A 23125-nucleotide genomic window follows, 5' to 3' on the forward strand; every position below is an offset into this window, starting at 1 on the left:
GCTGGGACTACAGGTGCACACCACCATGCCCAGCTAATTTTTGTATTGTTTAGTAGAGACGGGGTTTCACCGTGTTGGCCAGGACGGTCTTGATCTCTTGAGTAAATGTTTTTCTTCACATGTACTTTCAGAGTAAAGACTATGTGTGTAGCTATAGCTTACAAACATGCCTATACTCCTCCAAACACGTGATCAGGAAGTATTTGGATTATGGGAGTACTACGAGGGTTGTCAGAGAAAGTTCTTTTGCATGTGAAAAAGAAAGAGAAGTCAATGCAAACAGCAGTCTGTTCAGAATTATCCTTTCAATGAATTCTACCCTTTTATACAATAAAGAGCTGCTGCCGCGTTATAGACCCTGGATTAAATAAAAGCAAACCACACTCTTTGTTCAATAATAGTTTTATTTACTTATTTCACTGTTAACTTGGGGATAATATTCACCACAAAGTTGCAGGCATCATTTTATAGTACAGAGTACAGACGATTGACTTTTTCAGAATTAAAATGAAAATGGTTTGTGACACACCTGAAATGCCTACTGAGGAAGTGCTGGCCACGAGGTAATAAAAAAAGGTAAAATTCAGTGCCTTTGGCAAAGATGTGGACACTGTTGTAGATGCGAGTATGATACATGCCTTTTGCTTACAAAGCAAATATACACCCATCTGGTTTGGACTGTGGTTTCTCTATCCACCAGAGAGCATCTTTAAATGATTCATAGACATTTCCCTGAGAGCTTCCCGCCAAGAGAAATTAGCATGCTGATTCACCAACGTGGAAGCCCATTTTAATGTAATTATTCCTCAAGCCTGCACCAAACTTGGTAACAATTCCTATATTTAAAGAAAGAAGGACCTTGCCCAAACTGTGGCCATCATATAGCTCTAAGCGATGCCCAAAGGAAGTCTGAAGTGTTATATGGAGGAGGCTGGAAATGCCCGGGTACCAGACGAGGAATGGATGGAAGGGAGAGCATGTGTTTGATTGCTTGCAGAACAGGATAAAGGATTCTCTCCTAATCACTTTCCACAGCAAGCAAAACTACATGCAAGGATTTGTAAGCCAAACTACAGATCTTCACTTGTACAGAAAACTATATTTATGAACTCTCCACGTTCTCCAGATGCTTCTCTTGCTACAGCAAGCAACCAAGAAGCCTGTTTCAAAAGAATTATCCTTTCAATGAATTTTTACTCTTTTATACGATCAAAAGTTTACGATCTTTGTTGTACAATCCGGTAAAGTTTCTGACTTTACTGGATTGGTCAACAAATCCAATAACTAGTATCAAACAAATCCAGTATCTAGAACAAATCCAGTATCTAGAACTAGGGATAAAAAGACAGAGTTAATTTTCTTTTTCCTTTTTGGACTCTAAATTATTTGTTTACAACTCAAGTCTATTTAATATTTCTCCTTATTGCTCAGGGATGTTTTATTAGATAACCTTATTTGTGAACACTTTGCATTTCCCAGCCAAATAACTCCTGACTACAGTAGCAGCATGGGACATTGATGTACACAAAATTTTGATAATATGTTACATTAATTAATAAGGTTATTAGATATTCAACAACATTTATTGAATATATGCAATTTACCAGATTCTGTGTGAGCCACAGGATACAGAGGGATGAAAGTGATGAATAAGACCCAATTTCTATCATCAAGGAACTCACAGAATACAGGACAAAAATAGTTATGAGTTTTGTATGTGAAATGCAGAACTGCTAAGCATTTTGGATTTCAAGAAAGAACAGTAGTAAGCTTTTACATTCTGGGGATAATCTTTTTGGTTTAAGATAGGATTACTGGATTATAATTTGGGTGAGGGAATTTTACTAACACGTCTTTGTCATGGAAAATATGGCCCCTTTACCTGTTATGTAAAATGCAACTGAGACGTGAGCCTTTTTGGGTTCTCTAGATGATTTTTTGAGGGGTGGTCTCAGCCCAGACCAGAGTTGTATGTGTGAGTCTCACCAGAGTTCTGTGTGAGTCTCTGTGGCTCTACCAGAACCAACAGAAGCCTAATGTTCTAGCTACACATTTGGATGATTTCCATATGCCTAAAAGCACTGCCCATCTGTGCGTGATGCAGTGAATGTAATGCATGCCTATTAATACTAACACTTGCTCATTTTTTGAGCCATACAACAAAACATTGTGCAGTTACAAACTTATGTGGAGTATAGTCATTTTATGAACTAGATCTTCTTTATCCGTTTTTATTATCTTATCATGTGCCTCCTTTCCCAGACATGAACGCTAAAGCCAGAAAAAGAAAATGAAATTCTCCAGTACTAAGGAGCACTGGGTTACCATTCTAGAACTCTTCCTCTTAGGTCTGAGTACTGACTCACACAACATTAATGCCGGGAGAGGCTGAATATTTAAAGTCAGGGAAAGAGAAAAAGAGAGTGTAACTGAAGTCTGTAGAAAGGAAGTAGTCAGATTGTCCCTGAACCTATTAAGGGCTGGAGTTCATACTGTTTAAATAAGTTCGTTGCCCGTAGCATGGGAGCAAAATATTCTTTCAGAGGATGTGCTAGAAGTAGGGTCGTTTAGGTTAAAAAGTAACTTCGGAGTGTTGTATTCTATGCAGTTTCAGTCCCATTATGAGAAATGCTATTGTAAAACCAAAGCACACACCTGCTACCCAGAAGCTGTATTTTGTAAAGTTGCCAGACCTCAGGCACTGGGTTGGAGTAGTATTTGAAACCATACAACTCTGGGTTTACCAAAAAATTTCAAGGCTTCCTTAGATTTTGCGGTGTTGAACTATAGTAAGTAAATAACCTTAAAGAATATAAAATCTGAAAATTTCAAGCATTCATCCAATAGACCATTTTACTTTGATCACGGTAGTTACTGACCTCAGTTTGGACCGATTTGCCATCAGAAGGCAGATTAAAGAAGCTTTGGTGGTGTTGCTTAGTTTGAGCAATGAGGAGAAAACCCAGAAAGTTTAGGTTAAGTGACAAGCATGCCCAAGGACATGTAACTAAGCAGTGACCAAACTAGGCCAGGAACTCAGCGTTCCTCATCCTAAATTCAATGCTGCTTTGACTATACTGCGCTACCTTCCCCTGTCCTCTGAAGCTCCCAGGGGAAGACTGTGCAATTTCCTGGAATAGGTCCCCATCTTTGAATCATCTCTACTCAGATAAGTACAGCACACCCTGACGGATCCCTGGAATCCTTCTCTGTGTCACTCCAGTATTAGGCTTCTCTGCTGTTGCAGAGCCTTGGCATCCTTCTTTCCTCCCTGAGTCGGGGCTGAAACAGCCAACTTGGCAGCAGAGCTCTGCACTCCAGCTTCCCTCTCGATACGGAAAGGGGCTCCCCATGCTCTGCAGAGCCATGAGCTCTGGCCATGGGCAACACGGGAAGTCTGACAGAGGAAGCTGATATGCTTTCTAGATCTTCAGCCACTGCAGACTCCAACACTTAGGCTTTTTGTTTTTGCTTTCATTCCGTCAGAATCTACAACGATTGTACACTGAAGGGTAAAGATAAATGAAAAACACGTAGAGAGTCAAGGCTGGGTTTAAGAGACAAAGGGGGATTAGAAGAATAGAGAGAACTGTGATAGAGGCCACAGGGAGCTGATGGGCAAAGAAGGGCAGAGCTGAGGGAACCAGGGGGCCAGAGAGAGCTCACTTCTCTTAACCATCGGGCAATGCCTGGAGAAGGGGGAATGTGTGTGTGTGCTTGTGAGAGAGAGAGAGAGAGAGAAGGAAGGAGAGGGAGAAAGAGAGAGAGGCAGAGAGAGAGAAAGAGGAGAAAGAGGTTCTCCCATGTGTAGTTTATTTTAGGTTTGATCATTTTCGTCTTTCAATTAAAGTGGCTAATCTTGAAATGTCTGCAAGCTTCATGCATATGGCATGAAATAATTCCGATTCCCAGTTTGAGATGAAGACATTTTGATCATATGTAAATGCTGAATACCTCCTCTAATGACAAAGGTTTTGAGAAATGCATGTGTAACTGAGGTCCAATTATAAACACTCACTACATCTTCAATTATACTTTTAAATTCTTCATATTCAAAAGAATCTCTTTTACTTGTTTTCTTTCTCCGAAAATGACCCACGAAATGGACATACCTTTCTATAAAGTCAGTAGACGGGATTTAAATGCAGCTTTCATCCATAAGAGGTTTAAAAACAATTCTATAATAAAACCAGCAAAACAAAAAAGGAGACCTAGAATCTTCTATTTGTTCCTTTTCTGCCATTATTAGCGTCACAAAAGGACAAGGATAAGGAAATAATCATGTTTAAGGAGACGGTAATTGACTCTCAAAGTTCTGATAAATTTCAGGGTTTCTCCTTTTCTCAAATTTAATTCTATATGTATATATATTTTAATAAAAGAAACAGTCCTTTTGGGAGGGAGGCAAGATAGGAGTTTCCAAAATGATGGGAAGTGCTGAAGTGCTGGGACACCTGAATAAGCATTCACATATTTCCTAGTGCCAGGCCAACTTGAGTAATAAAATACAGGTGCAATTGCTTACTAGACGTTTCACAGGTGGATAATATGACATTCTGCAGTTTGCTGTACATGTTAGAAAATTGTCTTTTTTTTCTTGTTCTTTGGTTGAATATGGGCCCCAAAAAATCATTCTTACAATTATGCCGATTGTTTTTTTCCCCTGTGTAAAATAATTTCAGACACAATGGTGAGGGTTGCTTTGTTCAGTTCCCATCAGATTTAACTAAAGAGTGATTTTAAACATTTATGTTGAAGTGACAGGTGACTTTTTATTACCTAGAAAGTGTTAGGTACCTGGCGATGCTAACAGGATGACATGCTGCTTCTTCTTAGCCACAGGAAAACTCAATGTATTCTATTCATTGCTCAAGTGGACTTTAAAGAATCACTTTCAAAGGACACCAGGACTGAAGACGGAAGAGTAATATTTATCAACATTAAATAAACACTTGGTGTAGTATCCATAAATATTTCTGCATATAAACATAACACGAAATTAAATAGTTCAGATACACAGACACCACTGAGTACACATCCACTGTGGTCAAAGTCGCCTGTAAACACCACCTCACACTGAATACAAAAGCAGCTTCTACCCAGCTCTGGGTTCACAGCACGAATGCCCTGTACAAAGGGAATATCTCCACCGCCCTCCCCTCCCTCCCCTCCCCTCCCTCCCCTCCCCCTCCCCAAACAGCCCCGGCAAAAGGAAAAGAAACCCCAACAACCACAGCAGCAACAAGGACAATGATGGCAGCACCCCATCCCCTCCCCAAATAAAACAGTCAACATTTTGGTCAATTTGAAGGAGAATGCATTTGAAGCATTTCTTTTCCGAATGTAATTCTCTCTTCAGAGGACATGTAACTTCCTAAACCTCACCTATTCCTGGGTGAAGTTTACACGATGAACACCAGAAAGCACTGGCCACAGCTGAGCAACAAAGGTGCAAGCCCTATTTTCTTTAGAAGGTGCCGTTCAGCAAGAATCAAACACACTGTTCTCCCTCATTCTCTCTTACCACGGTTTCTGTTTTTTCACTTTCACTTTGCCATATATATATATATATATGGCCTATATATATATTGCTGTGTGTGACATTCAAACGTGACACTATTATTGAGTTTCAAGCAGTTTAGATAGCAGAAATTTTGTTTTGAAACATTCAGATTTAGATGATTAAATTCAAACGTGTGGATGTGGTTCGTTCTTTGAGCTCAGGGGGCCCCGATTTAGCTCTGTTGAGGCATCAACAAAGGAGATTGCTTAACACCGAGCCCGGTGAAGCCGCGGTGCTCAGCGGACTCAGGAGCCCGTCCACACTGCACAGACCTGCTGGGAAGGCCTGGCCGCTCTCTGTGGGAAACAGCCCCAGTTTCAAAAATGTTATACTGGGCTGATTTCACGTTTATGCTGCATTGGGATCCTAGAGAACCTCAGTTACCAAAGTACTGAAAGTGTACATTGCAGGAAGAATTTGCCAGTTCAGTGTTTCCCATTATATTATATACACTATGTGTGTGCGTGCAGAACTCACACATATATATACTTAAGTATTTTTATTTGTACAAAACTTGAACTGCACAAAACAGTACTCTGCAAGAATCAAGAATCAAGTCCACAAATAGAGTTTAACGACACACCAAAGAAAAGACAGAAAGCTCTATTGGGACAAGAAGATTCAGCTTTGCAACATATGAAATAATTTTGGAACCACAGATTCGTTAGCCTGCAGTGTTCCACGTGGGGTCTGGATTCCCACTTTTGGGATCCTTGGGAAGAATGTGGGAACTGGGCCAGCTATGCTCATCTGAGATTCCAAAGCTAATGGGAATTAAAAGACCCAGGCAAATCGATTTGGGTATATAATTGCTGTGAAGCAATATTTTTTCTCCTCTTTAAGAAAAAAAACGTGAAGTCTATTTCAGAACAAATTTCTTTATGTTCAGTCGTGTTTTTGTTTTTTGCTGAATTGGTATTTTTTTCTATTAAAATGGGTTTATTCAATGGATCCGTAAACAGGCAGCTTCTGTCACATCTGGGTGATAACACCACTTTATCGTCACCAGAAATCATCCCCACCCTCACCTTTCTCCTCCTAAGGTCTGTGGGCTGATGTGTGCGTTTTGTCACCGCTATTGATAAAACCTCACTCTACAAGGCCTGCTCAGGCGCGCGCTTGTGGAAAATGACTGACTGTCTCTGCTGGTACTGCTGTTTGCGCCTCTTCTTTTTGTCACACTGGCACAGGAGCAGCATCTTGAACGTGGTTCTGAATGTTTTGTTGCACAGGGCATAGCACACGGGGTTCACGGTGCTGTTGATGTAGCACAGCCAGTAGCCCAGATTCCAAAAGGTTTTGGGTATGCAGCTGTCACAAAAGGTGTTCACCAGAACCATGATATTGTACGGGGTCCACGTGATGATGAAGGCAAGCAAGATCGCACTGAGGGTCTGGGCTGCTTTCTTCTCCTTGACGAGGGACATCCTTTTCCGCTTAGTGATCTGACTTCTGGTCTTCAGAGCAAACCTCTTGGCCAGAGTGGCTTCTTTGAAGGACAGAGGTAGAGTGGCCGTGGTCTTACCCACCGAGGCGTTGACGTCGGAAGTCTTGGCTACGTCCACGGCTGACTCTAACTGAATGGGAAGCTTGGAGAAGCTTTTTGGAAAACTGCCTCCATCGTCCACGCTCTTCTGGGTCTGTAGCTTGCTGGCTTTCCTCTCCAAGTCCACCATCCCCAGCTCCTCCTCAGGCACCTGCAGGTTGTCCGATGAGGGTAACTTGGTGGAGTTGAGGATGGTGCTGTGACCCGGAAGCTTGAGCACGATGGAGTAGATGGCTCTCGTCTCGGAGCCAATGTCCTCCTCGTCGGAGGAGGCGGAGTTCTCCAGGGAGGCAGCAGCATCGTTGTTGTTCCAGCTGTCGCTGCTGCTGTGGTCTTGGTCCATCTGCTCGGAGCTGGGTTTCCAGCTCTTGGTTGTGAACCAGAAGTGGCAGCGGCCATACTTCCTCCTGTTGGAGCGTTTCATGCTTTGCTGTTGAAGCTCATAACTGCTGCAGCTTCGAGAGCTGCCTGTGGGGTGGACAAAGTTTTCTGTCTCTGCCTCTGTCCCAGAGGCTTGCAGCCCAGCAAGCTCTTTGGTACGCTTTTCAGTTTCCTTATAGATTCTCCAGTATAAAATAGTCATAATGGTGACAGGCATATAAAAAGCAGCAATGGCTGTGCCAAAAGTAATGGTGGGCTCACTGAGGAACTGAATGAAACACTCTCCTGGTGGCACAGTTCTCTTTCCAACAAAGTATTGCCAGAACAAGATGGCAGGAGCCCAAAGGACAAAGGAGATGACCCAAGCCAGACCGATCATCACACCAGCTCTCTTTGTTGTTCGTTTGGCTCGGTAGGTGAGCGGCCTCGTGATGGAAAAGTATCTGTCAAAGCTAATGACCAGGAGATTCATAACAGAGGCATTGCTGGCCACGTAGTCAATGGCAAGCCAGAGGTCACAGGCCAAGTTCCCTAAAGCCCAGCGATTCATGATGATGTAGGTCGTAAACAGATTCATGGAAATGACTCCAATAATCAGATCGGCACAGGCCAGGCTTAAGAGGAAGTAGTTGTTGACAGTCTTCAGCTGCTTGTTGACCTTAAATGACACAATGACCAGGATGTTGCCGATGATGGTCACCAAGGCCAGGATGCCCGTTAAGAAAGCAATGAAGACCACCTGCCAGACTGTGTGACCTCCCAGAGGGTCATCGGTGGTATCGTCAGGAGAGGAGAAATTCCCAGCTGCTCGAGAAACATTGTAGCTGCCGAAATGAGTGGCGGTTCCCGGGGGCAGCCCTGCATCGGAGGGGCTGTGTATCCAGGAAGAGCTGATGTTTGGAAACAAAGGCGAGGTGGAACTGTTATTGTGCAAGGTCATTGTGACCCTCTGACATAGTCTGGGGGAAAAAAAGAGAGAAAAGACGGAGTTAGAAAAAATGCTGCCTTGTTTCGTTTGCTCTTTGCATTGCGTACGTTAAAAGACATGAGAGGTCTATTACAGGATGCTGAATCTCTATGAACCCAAATGTTATCAAGTTCATTCTCTTAAGTGAGTGGAGTCTAGGGCAGACAGAGATTGATTTGTTTGAGACAGCCTTATATAGCTGGTGGCATGCACTGAATATTGTACTTTTCCCTACATTTCTAAATAGATTCCATGTAATTCCGTTACCAAACAAAATTACCTTTACTTGCCTTATTTTGTAAAGGTTAAAAATATCAGACATTTATATTACAATTATCCAGACAGCTTTATCATCATGATAACTTGATGACTTGATTTGCATTTTATCCATCTGGGCATCTACCCATCTGAGGTTTCAGAAATATACAACTTTAAGGTGATACCCGCAATTTAAGCTTCACTAAAATGAACAATGCCAACCTGGAGAAGGGATAAAACCAATGGAAACCCATTCATATTATGTTATCTATTTGAGACAGGATTGAAAAAGTGAGATATCAGTCCCTGTAAGGACTGGTAACACGACTATCTCCCAGGCAGCAATCTTCTGCTTGATAACGTGCAGAAGAACTTTTAGCAGAATGTTTTGAATGGACCAAACCAGTTTTAAGTATTTCTAGTATTGAGATAAACACTTGTTACTAGAGTGTATGAACCACTAAGAACCATTACAATTAAGGTGTGGCCAGTAAAAACCCCTTGGTGTCCCTGCTGGCCTTGGTGGCGACCTGTACCATTCTCTCAGAACCTCCAGGGCAGGACACAACTGGCTCAGGGGTTGACACAGCGCCAGCCACTGTAGACTAGATCCAGCAAATCGTTCCTCAATCACTTTCATTCCATGAATTCAGTTTGATCATCCCAGCAGAAATCTATTGTGTACCCTTCTATTGCATTTACACTCTTTGTTAAAAAAAGTCTTCAACTATAAACTCTTACAGATAAACACATATATCCATGTGCATTGCAGGAGTCCTAAATCAAGCCTTAAGATATTGAATGTCAGAGTTTTCTCAGAGTGTCTCTCAAAGCGGTAGTCAGATTCACACACAGCCTTCTGGAAAGGCCTTCTGATGTACAAGGAGGACTATGGGGTCAAAAGGCTTAGAGGTTCAAATCTGTTTGACCATTTACTGGAGGTGAGATCTTAGATAGTTAACTTCTTTGAATCTAAGTTTCCTCATTGACAAATAGGAATGATAATTTTCTGCATAATAAAATCAATTGTTGATAAATTCTTTCCAGAATTCAATAATAAGTGACCAAAGAAGCTTTGTTTCTCATCAAAATGTTTTAACATATATAAATACTTAGAACAGGGGCTGATATAGTAAATGCTATGTAAGTATCTGTGATTATTATCTTATTCTTTTTGTGTTTCGAGATGAAGTCTCGCTTTGTTGCCAGGCTGGAGTGCAGTGGTGCCATCTCTGCTCACTGCAATCTCCACCTCCCGGGTTCAAGCCATTCTCCTGCCTCAGCCTCCTGAGTAGCCGAACATATAGGCGCATGCTACCACACCCAGCTAATTTTTGCATTTTTAGTACAGACAGAGTTTCACCACGTTGTTCAGGATGGTCTCAATCTCCTGATCTTATGATCTGCCCACCTCAGCCTCCCAAAGAACCGGGATTGCAGGCGTGAGCCACCCAGCCTGGCCTATCTTATTCTTTTTATTGAACAATGAACTCTCTTTGCTTTGGCTGCCAGCATGCTCAGAGCTAAATTTAGTGTAATAATAAATGTTAGTAAAAATTATTTATTGGACATTTACTATGTGGTACATGTTGTACAAATCCATCGTATGAATTGTCTTATTTATTATAATTTTTGAGGCACAGTCTCACCCAGACTGGAGTGCAGTGGTGCCCTCTTGGCTACCTGCAACCTCTGCTTCCCAGGTTCAAGTGATTCTCATGCTTCAGCCTCCCTAGTATCTGGAATTACAGGCATGTGTCACCCTGCCTGGCTAATTTTTGTATTTTTGATAGAGATGGGGTTTTACTGTGTTGGCCAGGCTAGTCTTGAATCCCTGGCCTCAAGTTATCCCTCCTGTCTTGGCCTCCCAAAGTACTGGGATTACAGGTGTGAGCTACCGTGCCCAGTGTATTATCTCATTTAATACTTAACCTTATTTTACAGGAAAGGAAGACACATTTAAATAATCTGTGCAAGGAATTGAGTTCACAAGGGGATGTTTGGGGGACTTAAAGAGCTCCACCCAGACAATCTGAACCCACAGCCTCCGTGTCTGTGAGGCTGTGCTGCCTCTCCACCAGCTCTTTCCAGGTGTCCTATACAACTAGCCCCTCCTACCTGGTTAAAAATCATCATACACCTCCTGAAGGTGGAATTGAAGTGCATTTAAAAATTAATGAAATACTCTGTCACCTGAAACAATGCCAAAGATGCGAATGATACGATACATTCAGCATTCACAATGCTATGACAAAAGTGATCCATTTTCATGGGCTTGGGGTTTCTGTATAAATCGGTCATTTGAAAGGCAATTTTGCAGTTTCTGTCAAAAATGCCAAAATCCATGATCTCAGGAGCTGTCTGACTCTAAGTCTACACATAATACCTTTACTGTTAGACATAAACATACTCACACATGCACATATAGATACATGTACACATGTTCACTTCAGTGCTCTTTGAAATAAAAAAATTGAAACAGTCTAAATATTCTAATATAATACTCAATTGCAGAGAGGAATAATACAAAACAGTCTGTATAATCTATCATTCTTTTTCCATAGCTGACATCTCCTACATTGCACTAATTTTCATTATAGGAAATTTATGAGACTTTTCTCTTTTACTTTTTTTTTTTTTTTTAGGTGTCAGCTTACACTCAGCTCTCATTCTCCCTCACTGAGTGATGTCTGGGTTTGAGAAGTGTTACAACACTGTTTGTAGCACCCCATTACATTCAGGGTTTCTTCCAAGATGCACGTACAGAAGATCTGTCTGCTGCTCTCCTTCCTTGCAGTTCCCAGTTTGCAACAGTTCTGAAGGTGTTTGCCCTGTTATCTCCCCATTCCACCTGTGAGTGTGTCTGTTCGCAAGGACAGATGTGTCTAGTCAGGTCGACACCCTGTGTCTGAGGTTAATAACTACTGTTACTATTGGTCTCCTGGGGAGTTTGGGATGCCTCCTAAATGCTCTTGGCCCCATATGCTGATAAGTGGAATGTGGTTCTCTCTAGATTATCATCTTTATCCATGCATTTTGCATTTTGCATTTTGTTTTGTTTTGTTTTCCAGCACCAGACCTGTGTTCATTTCTCATCTACTGTAAAGAGCCTTTCTCTTTCTGCAATCTCCTTCTCTCCTGAGATTCCTGAGCATAGCAGCTACGTTTTTCATTTCCACTTTCTAGGTCTCTGCTGCCATGTCCCGTGGGAGTTGATCATGTCCTGTAGTCCCATTTTCGGGTCTTATGACATACTGTTTTTTTTTTTTTTTTTTTTCCATGGAGTTTTGCTCTTGTTGCCCAGGCTGGAGTGCAGTGGCATGATCTCAGCTGACTGCAACCTCCATCTCCTGGGTTCATGGGATTCTCCTGCCTCAGCCTCCTGAGTAGCTGGGATTACAGGTATGTGCCACCATGCTCAGCTAACTGGTGTATTTTTAAGAGACGAAGTTTCTCCTTGTTGGTCAGGCTGGTCTCTATCTCCCGACCTCAGGTGATCCACCTGCCTCGGCCTCCCAAAAAGCGCTGGGATTACAGGCATGAGCCACCGTGTCCGGCCGCCATCCTGGTTTTATTATAAATAAACGTCATGCCCAATCATTCCAATGCTTTATTCATACTTGTGCTGACGATACTTCTTTTTTCACCTTTGTTGGCTAAAGCCATGCAGTGGGTATCTATTATTTATCTTTCGTTCAGCTGTCTTTTTGGAAATAGCCTGTCACCCATAGTATGTAGTCTGGGATAGGCATCGATCTGGCTCATCTACCATGACAATGAACATGAAGAAGACCCAGGCAGGAGGGTTGATTTGGGGGTTTAATGAGGGTGTTGGAATGAGAGAGTAAATCTCTCATATTTGGAACTGCTAGGTGCTGATCACTGTATTTGCCACCACATGGAAAACTTAGAGCAAGCAAACCTAGAGGAAAGGCATGGAGGAAGGAGAGAGATGGGAGGGAGTATGGGAAACAGAGAGAGCTTGATGATGATGATCTTTGAAACCTGAATTTAGCCGCTCAAGATGTCAACCCCATCCCCTTGACCTTGCCTTTCCTTTGTTGCCTGGGCTACCAGAGATAACTTCTGCAATGAAATACACCTGCAATGAAAGGTGTTCCGTCATTGTCAATACCAACACATGCTCATTTAACCACTGCTAGTTTTAGATGATGGCGATTGGTGCTGGGGAATTCAGGGAGTGCACAGCCTCTGCATTTTATAAATTCACTCCTAGGTAAGAGATGGAATAAGAATAAAATATTTTAAAAAGTACAGTTACTTAGGGAATATCAAATTACTGCCTGTGGATAATCACATTATGTTTGTATATATTTGACAGCAATTTAATTTGCTCAGTTGATCTATATTATTGAAGAATATAAGTAAGAGTTTTTGAAATTAGCCTAAGGGTTCCATTGTTTTCTTTTAGTTCATTTCATCCTGTGAATCTGTAGAGCCTGCCCTGAAATGAACAGTATTCTAATCCAGTTATGCTTTGTTTGAATACAGAAAATGAAAGAAGCCAGAACTGAGGAAAGACACCTATAGGTGAGTTTAGCTTTCTCTACCTGGTTGAACACCTGTTTATCTTTGACCTGTACAATTTGGCATATCTACCATCGGCCATCATTCTTCTTGCACTTTGACACTAATTCAATATCAAATACCTTTGTGAAATTTTGTGCTTTTTGCCATTTAAAAGTGCTCTAGTTCCTTTCTGTCATGCAATAGATGTGCAGTATGAGATGAACAAATATCTTAAAGCTAGACAAGAACCGTTAAATGACTTGTAGGCATTTGCTTACCCATATGATACAACATCCAAAGGACAAGAGTTAATAAGTTAATGAGTTCAGAGTTAATAACCATGGCAGTCCTAATGCTACACTTGGGTTTCCTTCTAATAATCTCAGCTATTAAAGCAATGAGAAATAGGGAATGTGGTATATGAATATAATATAACTTTGAGGAAAATAAAGCCTTTTTAATGGGAATCAGAAATTATGAGCAAAGCTCACTATTAAAACCCATTGTGATTTGTAGCTACGAAGACAGAAATGTCTAGGAAACTGTGGGCACTCATTTGAGGTTATGATGTGATGAGATACATTAATACCACTCTATTAATAAACATGATATTCTTATCATCATTAATGAATTTTTATTAGAAAGCAGCAACGCAGAGTTGAAAAGCTGTGGTCTTTTCAACTCCAAGTCTTGCTGATTTGGGTTTGAGTTCTGGGTTAGCCCCAGGAGATGTATAAACTTAGCAAATTACTTGACTACTCTGAGACGACCTTTCATCATCTATCAAACTAGAATACTATCACCTGATCTGTATATTGTGGAGAAGGTAAGAAGCACTATGGTGTTGGAGGCTGATACTCTGAAGTATTAACGGGCATCAAGCCTCCCTTCTCCCAATGTTAACTTTTCGTGTTCTCAGGGTTGTGCTGTTGCTGCAGAAACACAGGGAGAAGAAACCAGTGTTTCCTCATTTTTTTTTTTTTTTTTGCTTTTTAAAGTAGATTTTAAATACTCTGGTAGAGAGAAGGGATTTAAAGGTGAGGTCTTTTAAACTGCAAATACTTGGTCTTTTGAGTATCCATGCTCAAAAGCATCAATGACCTACACACTGGGAAAATAAGAAAAATCTCCCCTTGCCACATCCAGAGTAAATGAATTGGTATAAGTACCACAAAAAGGTGATTTGGAGGTATCAAATAAAACTGAAAAGGTATGTACAACAGGAGCTAGCAATCCAGCTGCGAGGTATCTACCCACCAGAAATTACTGCATCGGTATGTATACAAGGAAACATGCACAAGGCTATTAACTAAAGCATTTATTTTTATGGCAAAAATGAGGAAAATGTAAAAGACCATTTGTTTTGAAATGAATTTAAAAAAGCAGGTCATTCCTAAGAATATTCTGCAGCAGATAAAGCCAATCAACTTGATATATATTAACTTAGAATCTTCTAAAGATGCTTTGTTAAGTAAGAAAGGCAAGTTGTGGGATGATAAATGCAACATGATAAAATTTAGGTTACAATAAAACACAGCAATAATATGCTAAAGATTGTATATGCCTATATATTAAAGGTTGTATAGACATACACATTGTGTATATACATTGTGTATGTCTATACAAACACAGCAATAATATACTAAAGACTGTACATGTCTGTATACTAAAAGTTGTACACACATATACATTATATACGTATATACTAAGTACATATGTATATATATACACTATATAGGTATACTATATACTATGTACTAAGTATACATATATACTTAGTACGTATACTATACATATACTATGTATTAAGTATATACACATATACTTTGTACTAAGTATACTTAGTACAAAATATATGTATAGTGTAAGTATATAAGTATACTTATGTACATAAGTACATAAGTATATAAGTATACTTAAGTATACTTAAGTACATAAGTATATAAGTATACTTAGTACATAGTATATACTATGCAAATCATATATTAGCAGTGTTATTTTGGAGGAGAAAGGTAATTAGGATTTAGGATGATAGACAAAGAAGAGTTTAGCTCAAGAAAGATAATTAGGATTGAGGATGATAGACAAAGAAGAGTTTAGCTCAATCTGTAATGTCCCAAATGAGAAAAAAAATACAAAAGTTTCCAAAGCCAGGGGGAAGGGAAGAAGAGAGTTAAAAGGGGAAGATACTGGTGATGGTCACCAAAGAGGGTTTGGAATCTTGCCCTCCACCCTCATGTTGCTTTTAAATGGGGAGAAGGTTGGAGAAAAACAAAGTCTGATAATATTGATTGGACTCAAAGAAGACGTGTGCCTCATTCCCTCCTGTCTGATGCGCAGAGTTGGCAGCTACTTGAGGTCACTGGGTCACGATGGCAGAAGCACCAGTGACTTGAATGCCCGTGGTAATGAATTCTTCTTTAGTCTCACCCGAGACGTGAACTCAGCTGGGCGGACACCTTGAGTTCAGTGCTATGAGACTCTGAACAGGGAACTTTGTTGTAAGCTGTTAAGTTGGTGGTGATTTGTTAGGCAGAATGGGGCCTCAACAGGCAGCTTCGAGGCAAGTTATCAAAAATGAAACTACTTATCTTGCTTGCCTGGATATGATGGATTAAAAATATTATACATGTGTTATATGTAAATGCCTAGTGTCTTATCTCACACATCAGAAATCCCAGTTCTCCTCTGGGTTGTGGATTTTCTCTCCTCATTGCTGTAGGGGGCCTTTCTTGCCTTCGTTTCTCCAAGGGGACATTCAGTACCTGTCATATCTTCTCCGAGCACAGTCTTTCTCTACAGCCCAGGCGAGGTACATTCCTGGTGCTCCTCAATCTATTCACATCAAGGCTGTACCCAGCTTCATCAAGAAAGGCAGCGTCCCTAAGGGGCGAGGAAACAAGATCCCTCCCACCTACCCCACTTTCCTTCAGACATTTTCTATAATCTCCCAGGCCTTTGGGCCACTGTGCCAGAGTCCCCTTATTAAAAGGACTGTTCTCTGGAGGCTCAGCAGTGGAGGTCCCATTGGTACACAGGATGACATGAGGAGAAACTGATCAGCGGTCATAAGGACTTCAAAAAAAGAGAATATCTACAAATACTTATTAGAAATGAGCATCACCAAATGTTTTACTTCATGTGTATCTATTATTTCACAGGTAATATGTAACTTCCTGAGAATCAGAGCTCTAGGTCAGACCCAAATGTAATAGTGAAAGTCCTGGGCTAAGAGCCCTCAGTTTATGGTGATTTTCTGAGTAGAGGGTATTATTCCTATGTTTAATATTCCTTCCTCATCCTGACTCAACAGCCTATATTCCGTAGCATTAGGATATTTTGAGCCAAGGGAGTTCATAGTCTACACTCATTGAATTGAATGTTACTGATGAGGAGAACTATGGGAAGTCTTTCCTTTTAATGCTCGGGAAGAAACAGGGGATGGGAACAGAGATTATTGTCAGCCCCGTGACCTTGCCACTTTATAAGTAATCCCAGGCAGGGGTTCTAAGAATGCAGCCAGCATGAGGGCTCAGGGCACGGTCAGGTGGGTGCAGAGCAGGGGCAGAATGCTGGTTTCTCTCTGGGGTCCACAGCAGGCTTTCTCCCTCCCTGCCAGAGTGTGGGTGGAACATTTGGGGAATGGCAGCTGAAGCATTCCAGGCACCAGACTTCAGGTAAGAAGTGGAATCCTGCCCGTGAGTGCCTCTGTGGGGTAGTTACACCTCCATGTCTGTATATATACTATATACTTAGTATACCTACGTAGTGCATATGTACGATGTACTTAGTATACATATACACTTAGTGTTTATATACATTGCATGTTGAACTTTCTATATATATACTATATATATACATGCACTTACCACACACACACACACATTAATTGGTCCACTAATTGGCTGTTGCATTTTGAACTTAGTGTATATGTGTATCTATATGTGTGTATATATACACAAACACTAAATTCAATAGATATATATGTATATATATACACACACACTCAGCTCAAAATACAAGAGCTAATTAGTGGACCAATATGAGAATTAAAAAAGGAAAAAAAAATACAGTAAGTTGAATAGGATAGATCAGAATACATACCACACAATGACAATGAATATCATTTCATTAAATATTTGTCCAACATACACACATGTATATAATTATGTTTATAGTTATGAGGTACAATGTTTTTTGTGCTAGAAAATGTTTGAAAGCCAGTACAGTAGATATTTTGACATCTTTTATTAATATTAAAAAGAAGAGGGTGAAACAAAAAATGTGAAAAAAAATAAATTTGAGAGTACTGAGTTTTGGAGAAATTGAAGGTTAGTTCTAGGGAATTTGCCTTCTTCCCCCCAGTTATGGCAAAACATAACTTGTCTGGGGTTATAAGTCTGTAAAAGATATAGGTAACTTTTAAACATTTAAAATGTGTAAATATCCAGTGTGAAAATACATGTGAAATTGCTTACAGAAACTGACAAGAGCAATATACACGTGAAGCATTTGGTTATGATGAATTAACTCCAAGGAGACAAATTCATTTTATGTCCTGTGAGCCAACCAGGCAGTTTCTATTTGGGAAAAATGTTTGTGGGCTCTCGATTTTTCAACTTGCCGGACTGATTAAAAATGTGTAAAATTTTCCAGACATCTAAATTAATTCTACCTCTATAATTATTGTTTTTTTAAACTAATCATATGGGAAATACACCCAGAATAAATAAGTATACCCAAAATACCTTTGCAACATGCAGCCCTGCGTTTTTTTCTCAGACCAACTATTTAGTGACTGTTCTCTATGTGTAATCCAGTCTTTGTCATTTTCAGGGCTAGTTTTGGGTCTCTTTGACTGCCTTCTTTGCTTAGTGTCTCTGTTTTCTGTCATAATTCATTATAGCATACAACAGCTAAACATGACTTTTAAAGCTGTCTGGTGAATGGAAATACCACAGCAAGCCACTAGGTGGCAGACCAGACCCAGAGAACCGCCTCTCTGCCAGCAGGCGCTGAAGCAGCTGCCTGATCCCCAAGTTGGTGACCAGGAACTTGAGCTTAGCTCAGTCATGCAGTTCGGGGACGATATCAGAGTCAACAAAGCTTTGCAATCAAACATGTCTTTAAAGGGAATCCGACTTGTGAACCTGCCTCTTGGTATTCATTTCAAGCTGCAAGGGGGAAAAGATGTTACCTAATATGGAGCAATGGCTCTTATTGTGAACAAAACATCTCTAAATGCCAAAGCCGGAATAAAATTCTATTTAAAAAAAGAAAGTATTTCTTTTTCTTTCTTTTTCTTTCTTTTTTTTTTTAGAAAATTGATGTATCATGCTGCCTCCTCCCTTGGTTGCCGCCTTTCATGAGTTTTTAGTTGATTTGATTAATATGAACCTTGCCAACAAAAACGCAGGATGCTTGGAAAAGAACTTGCATCAGGACCTCTTATGTGTAGCAGTAGCTGCTGAAATAACACAGTTTTTCCTCAAAAACAAAAACCTAGATTGGACTGATGTTTACTTGAGCACTCTCAAGCCTAAAACCTTTTGTCATTAGAATATCTAGAGAAATGGCGTGAAGTGAAAAGCAAACATGAGATGTTCTTGTTAAATATTAGTAAGACCCCTTCTCCCAGAAAGGGCAGACTCCTTGTTGTTGAAGTTATTCCTTTCTGAGAGAAACAGGCAAAGCGTGCAGCTGGAGTCTGTTCCACTGCAAACAGATTTACTTATTATTTTTCAACATTTTAAAGACGCGTTTATTATTATTTGTTTTTAATACTGTGCTTTTATAGTGGAGGATAAAGAACAATGCCTTTAAAATACCAGCCGATCTAACATAACTGTGGAAGTAATTCTGATGAAAAATCTAGTAAAAACAGTCATGTGAACTAAATATTTCTGATACATCAGTTTACATACTGAAAGGATGCCTGGTGAAAAAGTTCCTTTGGCTTAATATTTATGCTTTCATGATTAAGTTAAGTTAGGCTCATGATCACTTTTTTTAAGGTCCATATTTATCAGAGTATTTATTTTTACATCTGGACATGTTCCACACGTCTGATTTCCCTTCAAACTTCAGTCTATTTGCACGGCCCAACTCATACACGTAGATACAACTGTACGTTTGCAAAGAGAGTGGAAGCAATGTGGGAGGCATGCATGAAACAGCTAACAACCTGCTACAGCATGTTAGGGCCACAAAATATACCAGATTCTGCCACGTGGGTGCATCGCCTGAGTGCCCTGATCCTGTATCCTCATCTACCAAATGGAGATGATAATACTTGAGGATTAAATAGAATTTGTATAAAGCACCCAGTATAGCCTGACGGGTCCACAGCAATTTCTCAAAAATGGTGAAATCAATTCAATAATTTTCTATGGCTGGTTGACTTTATAGCAAGGTCTTTTTCATGCCTAAAGGGAGGTAACATTTGTTGAGTATAAAGTGTGGTTTTCAACCCAGGGTGACTCTGCCCTGGGGGATATCTGCAATGTTGGCAGCCATTTTTCTTGTCACAACCCGGGGAGAATGTGCTACTGCCACCTAGTGGGTAGACGCTATCAATGCCGAGAAACATCCTACAATGCCCAGGACAGCCCCCCGCAAAGAATTCATCAGCCTAAAATGCTGATAGTGCTGAGGCTGAGAACCGTGCTATACAGAGAGATCATACAGACCCAGAAAAATGTAGTGTCGTGTTTCTCAGGAAAACCTGGAAAAGGTCCAGGTGCTTATTAATGAGACAAACTCTAAATTTCTTCAAGAGTCAAGGCCCACTTCCTGGAAATCACATTCTTCACCCACCCAGCAAAAAAGGAATCTTATATTCACGTGTTCAACTCTTCAATCACACTTTCAGACACTGAATGTGTTTGAGTACTTCCTCCAAGCCTTAGACTGGAGATGTGGTTCTTATTCTGGAAAACCACTTGTTGGCAATGCCAGCAACTAAACAAAAGCATTGCAGTGGAAGGAGCAGTACAGATGATGAGCTTTGCTTGAGTTGATGCGGAGGTAGCAAATAAAAGGTCATTTTGTGAGTCTTGAGGAATAAGACTCGAAGCTGCCATGCAGTATAGAGAGGGCACAGCATTCCAAAGAGAGGGAAGAGCCGATGCGAAGCCAACTCCCAGTGTTTCCAATGCACTCTGCACACGCTCCCATTTCCTCACAGAGCACACCACTGTGTTTCTCCCCAGATGCACAGACCCCTGGAGGGACACTTACATCTTCTCCTACTCAAGGCTGTGGCTTGAGGGTAGCATAGTGTCTTTCCCAGAGCAGACCTAGAACGAGTGCGTCCACTCTGCTTTAATTGAGATGAATAGTTACATTTTGTTGCTGTTGTTCTTTAACTTTTAGGTTCAGGGGTATATGGGCAGGGTTGTTACATAGGTACAGTGTGTGTAGTGGAGGTTTGGTGTACAGATTATTTTGTCACCCATGTAATAAACATAGTACTCAACAGGAGCTTTTCAATCCTCTCCCTCCTCCCACCCTCCACCCTTATGTATGGCTCTGGTACACATTGTTCCCTTCTTTGTGTCCATGTGTACTCAGTGTTTAGCTCTCACTTGTAAGTGAGAACATGCAGTGTTTGGTTTTCTGTTCTTGTGTTATTTAGCTTGGGATAATGGCTTCCAGCTTCATCCACGTTGCTGCAAAGGACATGATCTCATTTTTTATGGCTGCATAGTATTCCACAGTGTGTATGTACTACATTAAAAAAATCGAGTCCACTGGTGATGGGCATTTAGGTTGATTCCATGTCTTTGCTATTGTGAACAGTGCCGTGATAAACACACGCAAGCATGTGTCTATAGGGTGGAACAACTTGTAATAGTTACACTTTGGATGGGAGGACCAGTAACAGAAGCACTCCAGAAAGCACAATTTGAGAAAAGTAAGATGGTGGAATGGAAGTTGTGTCTGATGAGCAGTAACTTGGAAGGACTGAGAGTTGAGGACGGGGGGGGGTTCCAGAGGCAGCTGTAAGAAAGGCTGAGAAGCAAATTTGGGCTTTCTCACAACTCTCAGATACAGTGGCATTCAGGAGGGATGGATCCAAGTAAAGCAAGAATTCAGCAGAACCCATCTTTCAGGACAGGAAGGAGATGTACCCAGGACAGAGGGGCATCCCCGTATACCTGCACAGTTGTCATGGACTGCTTCAACCTCTACTGCTGCAGAGAAAAAGAGGTGAGTTCTAATAACCACATCATCTCTTCAAATATCCATCTTGTCATGGACACAATCCAGCTAGATTTTTCTGAGGAAAATGAACATCACATAATACAGAAATTGCTTTGTGATTGTTCTTTGCTGTCCTTGAATTTTTCTTCCAGGGCAGTGAACGTTTGCTATGTACTGAAGACACCAGGGGGTCCTGCAAGGTGCCAGACAGCCGGAATTTCAGTCCTGGCCCCTCACTTATGAGCCATGAGACTTCAGGTTAGTTACGAAAGTTCTGGCATCCTCTGTGCAACACCAGAAAATTAAGACTAGTAATACTGTATGGTTATTAAGTGATTCAATGAAACATTAGGTAAAGCCTCTGACACAGTTATTGGTGGGCTAAGCTTTATAAATGGGAGCCTTCTCGGCCAGTAAGGAGGCTCATGCCTGTAATCCCAACACTTTGGGAGGCCAAGGCAGGCTGATCGCTTGAGGCCATGAGTTCGAGATCAGCCTGGCCAACACGGTGAAACTCCATCTCTACTAAAAATAGGAAAATTAGCCAGGTGTGATTGCACATGCCTGTAATCCCAGCTACTTGGGAGGCTGAGGCACGAGACTTGCTTGAACCCAGGAGGGGGAGGTTGTAGTGAGCTGAGATGGCACCACTGCACTCCAGCCTGAGAGACAGTGAGATTCCATCTCAAAAAAACAAAAATAAATAAAATAAATGGAAATCTTCTCTCCTGCCTCCTGCACACACTCACAGCTGAGGTCCCTGGGGCATGCGGGCAAGGCAGACACACGAAGGCGTCCACTTGTGGACTCTCTGTGCCATTCCCTGCTGAAATATTTGACATATCCCTTGTTGACTATATGCCTCTTTAATTTTACTAATAGGTTGTCAATCCCTTGAAGACAATATCAGAAGCTTTTTTCTTTTTCCCTTCCTTTCTTTTTTGAGTTTCCAAATCTGTCTTAGAATCTCCAACTGTGATTAAAATAAAGTGGTTCCTTAGTAGATAAAATGTTTAGTGAGCCCATTTTCATGCATATGGCTTTATTAATCATCAGGTTTTCTTAGAGAAGCAAATCTGGCCAGAAAAAAACAGACATTGTGATTCCTCTCAACAAGGTGAGAGCAAAAGACCCTTAAGATCAAAGCGAATTCTACTGAAGGAGAAGGGGGAGAAGTGGAGGAGGTGAAGAAAGAGATTAGATACAAAGTGGAAAAATTTCACAAGCAGGAAAAACTGGATAAGATAATCGCAACGAATGTTATACATGGCTAAAGGATTACAAACTATTGTGGGAAGAATAGGAAATTACAGAAATAAGAACAAAACACCACAATTTTATTTGGATTGCTATTGTTTTTTTTCAGGGACATGTTTTCTAAATAATAATTCCTCTTCTTCTTCTTCTTCTTCTTCTTCTTCTTCTTCTTCTTCTTCTTCTTCTGCTTCTTCTTCTCTTTCTTCTTTCTTCTTTCTTCTTTCTTCTTTCTTCTTTTTCTTCTTAAATGATTTTAAAGACAAACACCATGAGAACTTCAGGACACTGCAGATTCTGACCCTACCCTTTCCTCTGCTCCTGCTACAGCTGCCAATCACTTCTGTTCTTCAAGGAACCCTTGCTTTTCTAAGTGAAATGCATGTAATGACTTATTTCATCCACACAATAGCCATACGAG

At 40.8% G+C, this 23125-nt stretch overlaps 1 protein-coding gene across 4 annotated transcripts in view; it reads right to left on the reverse strand.

Annotated features, from left to right (window-relative positions):
* Positions 1-386: 386 nt before the first annotated feature.
* Positions 387-23125, reverse strand: part of CHRM3 (cholinergic receptor muscarinic 3) — a 289205-nt gene continuing 266466 nt past the window's right edge. For all 4 annotated transcript variants that reach the window (XM_017532125.2, XM_037739845.1, XM_017532124.1 and 1 more), the window contains one exon: positions 387-8449. In XM_017532125.2, coding sequence (XP_017387614.1) covers positions 6658-8430 — 1773 coding nt within the window. In that variant the 5' untranslated portion in view covers positions 8431-8449 and the 3' untranslated portion in view covers positions 387-6657. The remainder of the gene's footprint in view (positions 8450-23125) is intronic.

Source organism: Cebus imitator, unplaced genomic scaffold, assembly GCF_001604975.1.
Source record: "Cebus imitator isolate Cc_AM_T3 unplaced genomic scaffold, Cebus_imitator-1.0 Scaffold75, whole genome shotgun sequence".
Taxonomy (NCBI): domain Eukaryota; kingdom Metazoa; phylum Chordata; class Mammalia; order Primates; family Cebidae; genus Cebus; species Cebus imitator.